The sequence below is a fragment of the Typopeltis vanoorti genome, chromosome 21 (genome assembly GCF_054136105.1).
Source record: "Typopeltis vanoorti isolate ZY-2024b chromosome 21, IOZ_Tvanoo_1.0, whole genome shotgun sequence".
In the NCBI taxonomy this organism is placed as follows: domain Eukaryota; kingdom Metazoa; phylum Arthropoda; class Arachnida; order Uropygi; family Thelyphonidae; genus Typopeltis; species Typopeltis vanoorti.
The window spans coordinates 94,470,976-94,486,981 of NC_143569.1; the positions used below are offsets into that span (position 1 = coordinate 94,470,976).

The window sequence follows — 16,006 nt, forward strand, 5'->3', positions numbered from 1 at the left end:
TTTTTTTTTTTGTACAATTTCAAGGAAATGAAACAGCAATAATGTTGGAGCATTAGAATGTTGGCTATGAGGATAGATTGAATAAATGTAATCTACAAATTTTGTAGAAGAGAAACAGGAGTGATATGATTAAGACATGAACTACTGAAAGATGCTTACCAAAGAGACTGATTGGCTGAGTGGTTAATGTAGCCACTCTCCAACTAACACTCTATGGGTTTGCACTGCTTTGGGCATGAGTGTTTGCAGTTGTCTTTAGGTAGAATATTAATTTCATTACCCTATTTGTCTTACACTGGGTAATGAAATTACACTGGGTAATTTCATTATCCAGTGTAAGACAAATACCCTGCTTATTGGAGGCCTGAAGTAGCTTGGAAAAAAAGCTTCATGTCTGGTCTTTTACATAGTCCACAAATGGACTATGTAAAAACAAAATAAACATAATATAAAAAATATTCTTAGCCCACCCAAAGTACCAATATACCCATAAAGATTGTAAGCACATAGGCTTACAACTTTAATGGATGGAATCACATTATAAAAAAAAATAAAATAAAATAAACATTAAAAAAAAAAAAAAAGACATTGGGGAATTCCAAAAGATAGAACACAAGGAAAGGACAAGGATCCATTCTTGGAAGTTGCACAAGAAAATTATTTTTTTTTCAAGGAGAATGGCAGATGCCTGGAATACATGAGGGGGTGGTGAGCATACAAGGAAATATAAATGATTTTAAGGTGTGGTATGACTGACTGAGACTAAGAGCAAGTCATGCAAAATAACTTTTATTCTGCGATAATAATAATGTTATAAAAAATAGTGAATTTACACTTTCAGTTACACAATCAACTAGCAACAGCATGCTTCTCCATAGAATTATTTCACTAATTTATTTCTCTCTAATTTCCTTAATTTATGAAGTCATTAATCTTACCACCCATCATGCCCAAATGTTGGACATTAATGTGACCCTTAGGTACAGAGTCAGGTTAATTTCCACAGTCTCCAATAACAACTATTTATACAGAATAATATCTATTTATACAAAATTTATACAGATCATGATCAAACCACACTTAGACTATTGTTCTCAAATTTGGTCCCCAGAATTTGAAGGGGAGAAATTGACTGTGGAAAGGACACAGAGGAGGATAACAAAGATGATTTCAGGACTGTACAAAGTTAGTTATGAGGATTGGCTGAGGGAATATGGACTGCAGAGTTTGGTGAATAGAAGAAAGAGAGATGATATGATAGACTTTTAAACTGTTGAGAGGCAGTTACAGGGTTGATACTGGGGAGTTCTTTTGCTTCGCGAGCTCCTTACCTGTTGACGGGAAGGAGTGATGACAAGGACCATCCCTGGAAGTTATGAAAGGAAGCTGTGAGCAAGAGGGTGAAGAGTGGTTTCTTTGCATGGAGGGTGGTTGAACTGTGGAATGCATTGCCTGATAGAGTGGTGAGAGCGAGAACAGTGAGTTCATGGAGTGGTATGATAGACTGTGTTTCCTAGGAATGACCTCCCATGATGAGTCTTTTGACTCATGGAGGCCTGAATAATAATAATTATTATAGATAATCAAAAGGTTTTCAAAATTTACAGAAAAAAATTTAGCTTCACAAACAGCATTTTTTAAAATAATTATTTTACATGTAAGAACCCTGGCTGGCACAGTGCCAAGAAGAGTCAATTCATGTTGAAAGGGAGAAAGGAATAAGGCAACGTAGAAATTTATCACCACATGCGAAATCACGTACTTTATATGTAAAAATTTCCAACTGCTGTACAAGCAAAATAGTTACCACTTTAAAAACTAGAATTTTCATAAAAGAAAAGCTAATTTTCTGATGTATAATAATAAACACTCATCAATTACCTGTTATTGGAATGGATTTGCTTTTTCTACCATGCATAGAAATGTCGAGGGGTCTCGCATCTGTGGTCGAGTATATGATGCTTTTTACTTTAGATATGCTAGTATACAGTTTTAATAGATTTGAGTAAAACTGTTTTATGGACTCTTGAATTTTTCCATTCACATTTTGACAATTCTCTCTTATTTATGAATAAATAAAAATCAGTTTTATGACTGGTCACCTGCTAAATAGTGAATGTTTAAGTTGACAGATCTGTAATTTTTTCACACCTTGCATTTTTAGTTTATTCTATAGTTACCTCTTATGAAATCTTATTATTACAACAGATTTATTATTATTATTATTAAAGTCTTCTGTTGGTGAAAAGGGTTATAGATAATTGCTGGGTGAGAAAATATTTAATATTGGACCCACTGACCCCCCTACATTACTGTTTTCACTATGAACTCAATAGGAAGAAACTTTTTTAAAAACTTTTTTTTAAGGAAAGCAGTTTGTACCATATATATATATATATATGTATATAACCATTTTTTCTAGAAATCAGAATGATTGACAGCTTATCAAAGTTTTTAACATATCTTAATAATAAATCACTAAGATGTTTAATGTGACAGATTGTGTTTATCCCACCGTTGCTTTTTCAAGTCATCCAGTAGTTCACTGGACACCATTTCCTTTAAAATACAGTCTTGAGGATATTTATATAGCAAAAACTGTCTATTTATAAATTGAAGCTATTTGCTTGGAGAGAGGGAGAGAATTTTAACTTAATAAATTAACCTTAAATGAGAACTTTATGTACATTTTATCTAACCAGAGTGGGGGAAGGGGTACTGATTTTGAAAAACAAAAATAAATTTTAATTATTTTGAATTATATTTAAATTGAAAATATAGAAAACTCAAAGGAGTTGAATTTATGTAGAAGGACAAGTTAAATTTTAAAAACTTTATTTAATAAGAACTTGTAAATACCAAAAAAACACTTTTTGCTATACTGAAAACCTGTTTGGATTAAATATATCAGTATCACACATCACAAAACAGAGATCCAAAATTACAAAAGTTAAGAAATGATAAAAAATTGATTGATACATAATTCTGAAAATTAATGAAAATAAACAGAAAATGCAAGATCACTTAAGCTTAACATAATACAGATGTCGAACTTTCACAAATAATGCCGATACCAGAGGATGCCATTTGTTCAATATTTTAATACTGCTGAACTTTAATCAAAAACCTGAAATACACTGCATTCACTTTTAATTAAGTTTACTACAAATTTTATCAGAGCATAATATCTAAATTATGTTATGCATAATTTGGTACGTTTCTCATAATAATATAAGTTACTGTGACTATTTTTTTAGATCAACAAACCCAAGGCCAAAATTTGAAATGTGAATTCAGATTGTTGAAAAGATCAAAAATGTGTTCATAACATTTTTTTTTCACTCATTTTTGATAATACACACATATATATATATGAAACAATTAAACATTAAAGTCATGCTGTGAAATCTAAAATAGCAGAAAAGGAATATGGTTTAATACATTAATTAGAAACCATTTTACATCGCATATACAAAAATTATCAGTTATGCAACTTTATATATTAAAAAATTACTATATATAAATTTATAGACCAACATGTCATATACTACCTTTCTTCACATAACATTTTTCTTTCTGTTTATATCAGAACTGTTTACAATCATAGTTTTACAAAACAGAAATGTCCTGGCTAAGGGTTACAAGAGACATTATATCTAGAAGATTACAAAGGCATTAAAGAAGACTATTTAAGAGGTCCCAGTTTTCGAGCAAGATGATAATGTAGCTGGCTGTCAGAGATGCCGTCCTTCACCAGTTAGTCGGCCCTTTACTTCAAAAGTGCCATCTGGAGAAGTAAGTAAGTTAGTAAGCAATTCAGTAATTGATCAGTAATAGTGGGTTGCCAACCTTCTCCCCCCCCCACCAATTAACTAAAGTCAGTAATTAAAAAAAACATTCTGGAATTTCGTTTTTTAATTATTAAATATTTCTTTTACAAGTATTTTACTTAATATTCCTGGGTATTCATAATTTATGCATGTCTTAACCCTATGTCTCACTTCATGACAAAACCAAACAAAAGTAATTTTTTTTTTTCAGAAGTAAATGTCCAAACAAAATGGTGGAATTCAAATAAATCAGAAATAAAAAATAACCTACAACTCTGAAAATTTAAAGTGCACTAACCAACACCAGACCATCTTGTGACTATTTTTTTAGATCAACAAACCCAAGGCCAAAATTTGAAATGTGAATTCAGATTGTTGAAAAGATCAAAAATGTGTTCATAACATTTTTTTTTCACTCATTTTTGATAATACATATATATATGAAACAATTAAACATTAAAGTCATGCTGTGAAATCTAAAATAGCAGAAAAGGAATATGGTTTAATACATTAATTAGAAACCATTTTACATCGCATATACAAAAATTATCAGTTATGTAACTGACAGGATTCCACATGGAATTCTAATCAGTAAATTGCAGCATATGGGAATGGACATAGGGTTGGTGAGATGGATAGGAGGGTGGTTGACGGAGAGATATCAGAGAGTGGTTTACTCGGGAGTAGAGTCCACAAGACGGCCTGTGACTAGTGGTGTGCCACAAGGATCTGTTCTTGGACCACTGCTGTTTAATTTGTTCATAAATGATATAGGAAATGATCTGAGAGGAACAATTCATTTGTTTGCGGATGATGCGAAGTTGGGTAGGGCAATAGTGAATGCAGATGACGTCAAAATTTTGCAGGATGATTTGGATAGATTGGAGGTCTGGGCTAAGGAGAATGGATGTCAGTTTAATGTGGCAAAATGTAAGGTTATGCATTTTGGGGTGAAAAGATTGGCGGCAGTTTACTGCATTGGTGGAACCGTGCTCCAGGAAATTGATGAGGCACGAGATTTAGGAGTGTTGGTAGATAAGGAATTGAAATTTAGGGGACACATTGCAAAAGTGACCAAAACAGCTCATCAAATCACTTGGTTGCTGAAGAATACGATGACAAGCAGAGACAAGCAGGTTATTGTTCCTCTGTATTGAGCCTTGATAAGACCCCATCTAGACTACTGTGCTCAGATTTGGTCACCTAAGTTTCTTCTTGATGGGGAGGAGGTGGAGAGGATCCAGAGGCGAGTGACCAAGATGATAGCAGGTCTGTGGAATGAACCGTATGAGAACAGGTTGAGGATTTGTGGGTTGCAAAAATTGGTTGATAGGCGGAGGAGGGGAGATATGATTGAGACATTCAAATTACTGAAGGGTTTCTATAAAATTAATTCAGAAGATATTTTTGAGAACAGGACTGGTTGTGGGAGGACTAGGGGACATCCATGGAAACTGGGCAAAAGTGTGGTTAGTAAAGGTGTTAGATCTGGGTTCTTTACTTTTAGAGTAGTGAATGAGTGGAATGCGCTCCCTGAGTCTGTGGTGGATGCTGTGACAGTGAATGAGTTTAAGGCGAGGTATGATAGATACTGTATGAATGTCAAATAGTTGTGATGAATATGATTTGGGGCCTCCCTCGATGAGTCCAATGACTCCCTGGAGTTGCCCGTAATAATAGTAATAATAATAATAATAATCTTGAAACTCGCTGAAACAGACTGGAAGTGTCTAATTATAGGCCAGTCTGTGTGTCATCAGTAGTTGTTAAGATCTTGGAGAAAGTAGTAAGGGACCATATACAGCATTGGGCAGATGAGGGTAATGTTATCTGTGAGAGTCAACATGGATTTGTGAAAGGGCGCTCTTGTTTTAGCAATATGCTAGCCTTTTATAATAAAGTTACAACAACATTAGATGAGGGAAAGGCATATACTGCAATTTTCTTAGATTTAGCGAAGGAATTTGACAGGGTGCCACATGATAAGCTGATATTTAAAGTTGCATTACATGGGTCTGGATGTCAGATTGGTCAACTGGATTCAGGATTGGCTGTCTGATAGGTATCAGAGAGTTGTGTATGGTGGAGCAGTTTCAAGGAGGCAGAGGGTAACAAGTAGGGTCCCACAGGGCTCAGTACTAGGACCTATATTGTTTAACCTTTATATCAATGACATTGTCAGTGGACTGCAAGGGGATATTCAGTTGTTTGCAGATGATGCAAAGCTGGGAAGGATTATTAGTAATAGTGCAGATGTGGTAGCCCTGCAAGAGGATTTGAATAAGCTAGATAGATGGGCAAATGCAGTTTAATGCAGCAAAATGTAAGGTCTTGAGGTTTCGGAAACATCGATGGGATGCTGCATTCTCTATGGGAGGAGTTATACCGGAGGAAGTAGGGGAGACAAGAGATCTGGGGTTAATGATTGATAGAAACCTGAAATTTAGGGGACATATTGCAAAGGTGGTGAAGGTAACACAGAGGATTGCTGCAACTATGAGAAGGAGGTAAAAGGGTTATCATTCCGTTGTATAAGTCTCTGATCAGACCACACTTAGAATATTGTTCTCAGATTTGGTCCCCAGGATTTGAAGGGGATAAATTAACTGTGGAAAGGATACAAAGACAGATGACAAAGATGGTTTCAGGACTGTACAAGCATAGTTATGAGGATCAGCTGAAGGAATGTGGACTGCAGAGTTTGGTGGATAGAAGGAGGAGAGGTGATATGATTGAGATTTTTAAACTGTTGAGAGGTGGTTACAGGGTTGACACTGGGGAGTTCTTTTGCTTGGTTGAACAGCGGGAAGGAGTGATTACAAGAGGCCATCCTTGGAAGTTACGAAAGGAAACTGTGAGCAAGAGGGTGAGGAGTGGTTTCTTTGCGTGGAGGGTGGTTGAACCGTGGAATGCATTGCCTGATGGAGTGGTGAGAGCGAGAATGGTCAATGAGTTTAAGGAGTGGTATGATAGACTTTGTGTTTCTTAAAGGGAACCTTCCCTTGATGAATCTTGACAGACTTTATGTTCTTAGGAAGGACCTCCCACGATGAGTCTTTTGACTCCATTTAGGCCTGAATGATAATAATAATAATAAACAACTTTGCTGCCTCCTTTTTTTATTTCATCTACTTTGGTTCTCTGGAACAGCTTTCCCCATTCTGCCTTTCCCAAAGAATACAACCCTTAGTTGTTCAAAAAAATGTAAACAGATTCCTCCTTTCTTCTTATCCTCTCCCCCCCCCCACAGCATCGATCTGCTATATGTCTTGTGACCTTTTGTGGTCAATAATATATATATATTTAAAAAAGTGATCATAACAAACCTAGAAACCAACTATGCATCTATACATAATATAGGAGTTACAAGACAGCTAGTGACAGTATCATACATTGAAGAATTTGAAGGCAAGGAGATAGTAATGCATGGGATCTAGCTAAGAAATATTTATTAGCAGCAATAGCAAATTATATATCTCAAGTTTGAATAGACTTTTTACTTGAACAAAAGAGTGGGGTTGTAGTTTTAATATCAATAAGTGCAAGATGTTGCATTTTGGAGTGCAGAAATATAAGGCTGTGTACTATATCAATGGAGCTGTACTGCAGGAAGTGCATGAGATTAGAGATTTGGGAATGATGGTTGACAGTAGATTGAATTTTAGAGGGCATATTGCTAGTGTTGCAAATCGTAGTGCTGCTATGATAAGAAGTACTCTAACATGCAAGAATAAGGACGTGGTTGTGCCATGGTATAAGGCACTGGTCAGACCATACTTGGACTATTACGCTCAGTTCTGGTAACCTGGTTTTCAATGTGATGTGGAGACATTGGTCCAGAGATGAGTGACTAAGACAATTTCAGGAGTTTGGAATGCTGGTTAAGGAGAGAGGTTGAAGAGCTGTGGATTGCAGAGTTTGGTGGATAGGAGGAAGAGAGGTGATATGATAGACGTTTAAGTTAGTGAGAGGATTTTATCAGATTAATCCAGAGGGGATTATAAAAAGAGTAGAAAGTGAGAGGGGAAGAACCAGAGGCCATTCCTGGAAGTTATGTAAAAGTGTGGTGAAGAAGGGTGTGAGGAGTAGATTTTTTACATGGAAAATTGTCAGTGAATGGAATGCATTACCAGAATGTGTTGTTAATGCAAGGAGTGTTAAGGACTTTAAGATTCTACATAAAAAATACGTTGTCAGTTTAATGAACCTCCCACAATGAGTCTATCGACTCCATGGAGGGTGTAATAATAAGTAATAAATTTGTTTATTATTATTATTATTCAGGCCTCCAAGGAGTCAAAAGACTCGTCGAGGGAGGTCCTTCCTAAGACAAAGTCTGTCAAGACTCATCGAGGGGAGGTCCCCCCCTGAGAAACACAAAGTTTATCATACCACTCTTTAAACTCACTGACCGTTCTCGCTCCCACCACTCCATCAGGCATAATAATAAAAAGTGAGAAAGATAAGAGATCTGAAGAAAATGAATGATACAGAAATTAAATGGAAACTGCAGGTGAAAAGCAGTCATGGTAAAAAATATAAAACGAGAAGTGGAGAGTAATTGCATAAGAAACATAAAATTCAAGCTAGGAAACTGACTAGTGTAGTAAAGAAGGAAGGAAGGGACTAGTACTGCAATTCAAGGAAAATCCCAAAGGGTTCTTTCATTATCAGGCCAGGAGGAGAAATGATTGTGATAAACGACTGTGCTAGATGCTGGTTGAGTGACCAGCACAGATGATGTAGCAGAGCTGTTTAATGATCACTTTATTAAGTATGCCATTCTGGTAAAGCAGATTTTATACTAGTGGATTAGAAGAGAATGAAGTGGATGTATTTAGAATAATAATTATTGTAGATGTCAGTAAGGTAGTAGGATTGGATGTGATTTTACCATATTTTTTAAGGGAATGTGCTAAAGAATAGACATTGCTCATGTATTTAGGCTTAGTGCTGGTTGAAACTCATGTTGGACATTTAATAGAATGAAAAACAGAATAAGGAATGAATTAAACAACAGTTTAATGCTTCCAAGATGTCTTCAGGGGATCAATATAAAATATTACTAACAAACACAAGCAACATAAAGTAGACTAGTATCTAGAGTTCTAGCTAGGAAGGACTCTAGATCTCAATACCAGTGAATATATAACTAAAGAATCAATGTTATATCCAAAGACTGACATAATTATTTTCCTTAGAAGTTTTAAAATGTATCCATTTTAAAGCTTTTATCAAAAATTTAATTTTAAATAATTCTGATATTGTGGTCAGCTTTGACATCACTTCTCTTTCTCTCTACAAGCATCTTAAATATCTTTTATTTAAATTAAGGGGATATTAAATCCCACATTGTTTTAAAACCGAATAAGAAACTCAAAGATTGGAATCAGAGAGTTTCTTGCCGAATATAGTATAGTAAACTATAAAGTATCGGCGATCACTAAGCGTCCGCTAAATGCAAGTGGCCCAGCACGTAGTGCAATACCGGAAATCTCGCAGCAAAGTCGGTAAAGTTCTGATCACTATTCTTAGGTATTTACCATAATGTAAAAACACATTTCCTTGGAAATGTATGCTGTTATTACATTATGGTGGTGAGGTCACTACCCAGACCGGTTTCAGCCTTTTTTGAGGCTTCATCAGTGAGTAGCTAGACCGAGTTAACTCGGATTAACTCGGTCTGGGTAGTGACCTCACCACCATAATGTAATAACAGCATACATTTCCAAGGAAATGTGTTTTTACATTATGGTAAATACCTAAGAATAGTGATCAGAACTTTACCGACTTTGCTGCGAGATTTCCGGTATTGCACTACGTGCTGGGCCACTTGCATTTAGCGGACGCTTAGTGATCGCCGATACTTTATAGTTTACTATACTATATTCGGCAAGAAACTCTCTGATTCCAATCTTTGAGTTTCTTATTCGGTTTTAAAACAATGTGGGATTTAATATCCCCTTAATTTAAATAATGTTTTTGTTGCCGAAATGAAGCTTATTAGCTCTTTATATTTAAGTATCTTAAATATCGCCTTAATACTTTTTAAAAAACGTTTTCTCTCTCCATTACTTCTCCTAGAAGTAACTTGCATGGATGTTTTGAGAATTTTGAAAAGGATGTTCTTGATGCATTGCCATTTGCACCTTCTATCTGGCTAAGATGCTGGATAATAAATATTAGAACAAGTAAACACTTTCAAATACCTCAGAAGTGACTTATCATATGAAGCTGAAAAAGATACAGAACATTAAAATATCAAATTTTGTTAAAGTAAACAGCATAATAAACATCATATTTAAGCCATCCTTTGTACAAAACACAGCAGAATCAAACTAACCTTATTATATAGAAGTCAAATATCGACCATAAAAAAGAATAATCAAAAATGGATTCAAACAACAGAAAAATTTCTTAGAAAAACAGCTGGGTATAATGGGTGGGGCCATAAAACAAATTTTACAATTCCTGAATATTAAACCAATTAACTACTATATAAGTAAATATAAACAAAAATGGTTAGAACATCTAAATCAAATGGATATAGCAGACTGCCAAAAATAGTAAATGGATGCAAAATAAATGGAAAAAGAAAAATTGGAAAACCAAGTTAGCAATGGTATGGGACCAGAACAGACCACTTGGCCTAAAATCCATGATAGGAAGCAGAAGAATAGATCAGGCTAAAATATGTTGATGTTTTCAATTTGGCTTCATGGCCTAGACACAGAAACTTTCCTCCTTCACCTCAAGCATTAGTATCCAAGAATCCATTTTGTCATGGAAAAGAGAGTAACAATAGTCTAGTCTTTCTAGACACCTTAATAACATGTCTTCCAAATGGTAACCTTACTTTTCACAAAAACCTACTCATACTGGAGGAAATATTCACAGATTTTCTCATCATCCAAACTCTCTGAACCATCAATCTCTGTTTTTTTTTGTTTTTTTTAATCAAAAAAAAAAAAAAAAAAAAGCCAGAATTTTGAAAAACACAATCCTTTCATGCCCCCACTTGAAATTACGTGTTTATAGAGTTCATTGTTCCTGAAAGCTGATGTTATATGGGCTGTTGACTGGAAGAGCAGTCAACATCTGCTTAGAAGAACAAAGAATAATCTGTAATCATTGTTATGTACAGTCAATTCTAGTGGACCATGCCGTGGACATCCTATAAAGGATCAAATAGAAAGACAAAATATTTGAAGTATCAAACTGTTGTTTAATTTATTCCTTTTGCTGCTCTTGTTCATTAAATATCAAATTTGAACTGAATATCAAGTTTGAGTGACTTTTCAGGATGATTTGAATAAACTAGAAAGGTAAGTGAAAGAATGTTGGTGTCAGTTTAATGTAGCTAAATGTAAAGTTTTGAAATATGGGCTCCATAGACAGAAGGTTATATACTCTATTGGTGGAAGAGGTAAGGGATCTTGGAGTGATGGTGGAAAAAAATTTAAGAGATCCTTCTTGGTATTGCTGCAGTCCTCTGTAAAACTAAGAAGGATGTTAACCAGAGATAGAAAGGTGGTGGTTCTATTTTATAAAGGCCTGATTAAACCCTGCCTAGATTACTGTGATAATATCTAGTTACTGAGATTTTAAGAGGATACAAAACGAAGGCAAATAATAAAAATATTAGGGACTATGAAACTTTAGTTATGAGGAGTGACTGAATGCCTGAACTAATCTGCAGAGTTTAGTGGATAGAAGATGAAGGGGTGATGTGGTTAAGATATTTAAGCTCTTGAGAGGTACTTACCAGATTGATACCACAGAGATTTTTCATGTAATAGAAAAAGCATAAGGAGCCATCCCTGAAGTTTTGCATGGAGATTGGCAGGAACATAGAATGCATTGCTCGAGATGCATTCCATGCTCCATTGAGGAGCAGCAGAATTGTTATGGTGTCTAATGTGGACTTCATATGATGAATCTCCCTACTCCTTGGAGATTCTGTGATGATGATAAAGATGATAATAAATGGGAGGTAAGATACAAGAAAACAAGTGTTAATTTAATTTTGCCAATTAAACATGAATTTTTTCATAACCTTCTTATAAACTAACAAAGTTTATAAGAATTTTTTCATAAACTTCTTATAAACTGAAACAAAGGCTTAAAAACTAATATATAGTAACATTTCTAAGGTTGGCAAACCCAAATCTGATGTAGAAAGAAAAACAGTTAATCCTCGTGCAGATGCTCACAGCAGAAATTGCCAAGTCAGTGAAAGCAAATATCATGCAAGCATTGAGTAGTGCAACCTAGAAAGAAGTGGGTTTAAATAGTTTCTTAATAATGAATATATATTTTTTCTCTTTTGGAAAGAGCAATAAATAAACACAGTAATGGTGTATACAAACATACATACAGAACTGTCTAAAAATAAACCAAATATTCCATTTATGTATGGCTACTGTCAAAAGAATTTCAAGAAGAATTTAAAATTATTTTCAAGTATAATGTGCTAGTTAAATATTTCTTATCAAGTTATATTTATTGTGCTTTAAAACTACAATATAGCTAATAAAAAGAGCTAATTTCTGGTATCATGCATGTGTGTTTGGCTGTAGATAAGAATATCATGTATATTATTTAGAACATTGTAAATGTGTGTGCCAGTACATGCAGATATACCTATAAACAATTTTATGGGTACTGTTTAAAATTATAAGATAATTTTATTTTAGCAATAGCCAGTTATAAAATTAGAAGCTAAGATACAAGAAGTACCATAAATTTGGACCGTGATATTTTACACATGTAGAAAATAACAGAAACGTGTTCATTTCCTGAAGTTCTGATGAGTATGCAATACATTATGTGATCTCTTAAACATCAAATCCTGTATTATCATTAAGCCTCTCACTTATGAAATTTTCAGTTTTTCAGATGATGGGGAAATAGAACACATTCTAAATTCTTTTTCCATATTTAGTGGAAGTTGTTAAAAACAATCAATTGGTTATTATTGTAGTATTTTAACAAATTAAAACACAGATTTAAGTAGTGTAGATAATGGATTGTGCAGAGTAGAGTATCCTCCCATGAGAGCCCTTGAAGATGTCACATAATAATAACTAAATATAAACTTTCCTTAAGGCTAATATTTTCAGTGTTACATTGTCAGAGCTTTAAACATTGACTGTCAAGAATATTAAGGATGAAATCAAATTATAGACAGACCCTGACTTACAAATTATTGTGAAAGGGCTACAGAAAAAATTGTGACTAATAAAAATTTTACTTAATTCACCTACATGACTCAGACCCCACCTAACAGCAGTCCTCTGAAAGGCAGATAACTTCAGTCTCACTTTGTATATTACTGAACAAAGACATGGTGTATGTTTTCATGGTTCATTTTTTAGGGTTTGTATGCAGTGTAGTAAATTACAATCATGAATGAAAAGTGAGAGGGAAAAACTAATAGAAGTAACTTTAAAACATGTTAACATAATAATGTACACTATAAATACATAAGCAGCAGGGTGTGATTAATTAATTGGTAGGGTTGGTTAAATCTGACTTATGTAAAATTTGTTAAACTTTTACATAAGTCAGGGTTTGTCTAAAAGTGATGTGTATACATACATTAAGCTAGGATTTGAAGTGTCCTCATAAAAAACATATAAATATTTACATATTCATTTGTTGAAAGACAATTACTTAAATGCAGGAAATTAACAATCATTCTTGTTCAAGTTTATCTAGCATAGAAAGCCTTTGAAAATCTTTGCACAATCTTGAAAATTTAAATTGAGAACTCTAATGAAGAAATGTAATTTTTTTTTGTTAGAACTAACATTGGTTTTTGCACACATAACAAAATTCCATTGTCACACACATCATCATGTTATATATTAAATTCGTTTCACTGAATAGTTACTCAGTTACAGTAACTGAGTAACTTATAACTTACAGTAACTTTAGAAACTTTAATTATCATCACCCTGTATTTCCCTCCTCTGTGTCTTATATGGTTACTCTTAACATTTTTCAAGACATTTGAGTCTGGTATAGAGGCTTACTAACTAACATATATTGCATCCTGCCTTCTGTCCTGAAATTGGACTGTCAGTTTCCTTGCTAATCATTCATCTCATGTCATATTATATATAAATTATCTTCTTTCACAGACTACAAATCTTATCCATAACTTTTCTAAGGAAAGTACACCTCCTCTTTTCTCCATTCCTCTTTTACATTTGACAAGACTTGTAGTGCACAATGATTTCCATAACTATTATCTGAAAACCTCATTTAAACTGTCCTTGCCCTAATGTAGTTGGGTAGGAAAAATTTTTTGAACTGCAATGCTGCTGGAATATGGTTAAGAAAGTTATTTAACTTCACTTTCCTCTTACCTTTCAGATAATACCCATATTATTAGATAGGATCACACTCTCTTCTCGAAATGAGAAGAGAGTGTGATCCTATTTCTTAACACAAACACATCACATCCACACCTGTTCAGTCTCAAAATGCTTGATGCTATAAAAAAAAAAGGAAAAAAAAAGGCAATCTAACAAATTGATAATCCCATTCATACAAATTCACTCCTATCACTTTCTCATAAATATTCTGTTTCTTCTTTATGTCTCTTCTATAGAAATTTTCAGCAGTCCAATGAACTGTGAAAATGAAAAATGGTCACCATTTTTCCACTTTCCTTTAAGTACATGCTCATGTTCTTAAAGTTCTCATGTTCTGGTCAACATGTCTAGCTTCAAACCTACTGAATCAATTTCTTATATTCAAGAACAGCATAACCTCACAAGGTTTTCTTCAAAGACCTTCAGCTGTTCAAAAAATTCAAAACATTTCTAATTTCTATTGTCTCTTTAACCAGGCAACTGGTTAAGGAACACTGGTATAGGTCTTGCATCTTTTTTTAACTTATTTAAAAAAAAATAAGTTAAAAAAAAAAAATTCCACTTCAAATGGGTCTGATCTCACTGACACCTCTAATCCAAAATTACTTTGCAAATTTTAATAGATCCTAAATATTAAATTTCATCAAAATCCCAAACTAGTGCAAAATTTTTAATATCATTTTAAATCATTTTGCTAATATGAATGCAGAATAGGACATGGTGGAGACACATGGTAGTCAATCTCCTGGAGGGAGAAGACACCTGACAGAACAGGAAATTCAGAATGAAGCAAAAGTCAAATGATGACATGGATATCATGTTATGTATATCCTAAATTTCCAGTTTTGTTGAATTTCATTCAGATATAGCTAACTTATTGCAAAATACAACTTTTACATATTTTGGCCGTTTGTGCTCCTGAAAATGATTGGAATTAAATAAAAACTTGACAAACCTTTGGACAGATTTTACTCAAATTTTATTCTGGCAAGGTTCCAAGGGAGTAGAAACAGGGTAATGTATGTTCATGGTCAACAGAAAGAAGAGGATGGAATGGGGAAATTTTGCTGATGACAGCAGAAGAATTGAATTACGACAAAAAAAGAGAAGTTCAGCAGGAATGTAAGGTTGTGTAATAGCAATAAGATAAAATATATAGTCATATTTTAGACCATAACACACAAAAGACAATGTAGATGACATTCTATATTCTCCTTTGTACATGGACATGAGGTTTATGAGTGCTGGATAGGTGAGAGCATGAGATAATTTGTCCATAGATAAGATATCCACTTCAAATTCTCCAACTGAGAAGAAAGATCATGCACAAAAGACCACACTCTGTTATTGGTAGTTCTATATATACTTTTTCTTAGCTGAAAATTTCACATGCAGTCATGACTTGTCCACACTCACCACAACATCGAAGGGTATAAGAGCTCCATGCCATACACAGAATACAACTTCAGCTCCCACACCATCAAAGAGGCTACAATGGTAATCCATTCACAAGGCACTCTAAACAGAAACCAAGTGTGCTGTAACATTTGGAAGTCACTCGTTAGATCTTTAGAAACCTCAATCTTTAATTTTTCTGTTAACTATTGGATGACCTGCTGAACAGTGACTGACCATGTGCTAGCATCCATGCTCCATGTGTTTTGTTTCTGTTGTACTTGTATTCTTGTGTAATGGTCCCTACATTTGGTGTTTTTTAGTGATGTAATGATTCATATTTAACGCTTGTATATTTGCATGTTCATCCTAACCCAGATGAAGCCACTAGCTTAAGTG

The 16,006-nt window shown here is 34.1% G+C and overlaps 1 protein-coding gene across 1 annotated transcript in view; it reads right to left on the reverse strand.

Annotated features, from left to right (window-relative positions):
* Positions 1–2,818: 2,818 nt before the first annotated feature.
* The window catches only part of LOC150095123 (glucose transporter type 1-like), a 407,241-nt gene continuing 394,053 nt past the window's right edge, over positions 2,819–16,006 (reverse strand). The window contains exon 16 of the mRNA XM_090411496.1: positions 2,819–3,787. Within this exon, the coding sequence (XP_090267622.1) occupies positions 3,735–3,787 (53 nt within the window). The 3' untranslated portion in view covers positions 2,819–3,734. The remainder of the gene's footprint in view (positions 3,788–16,006) is intronic.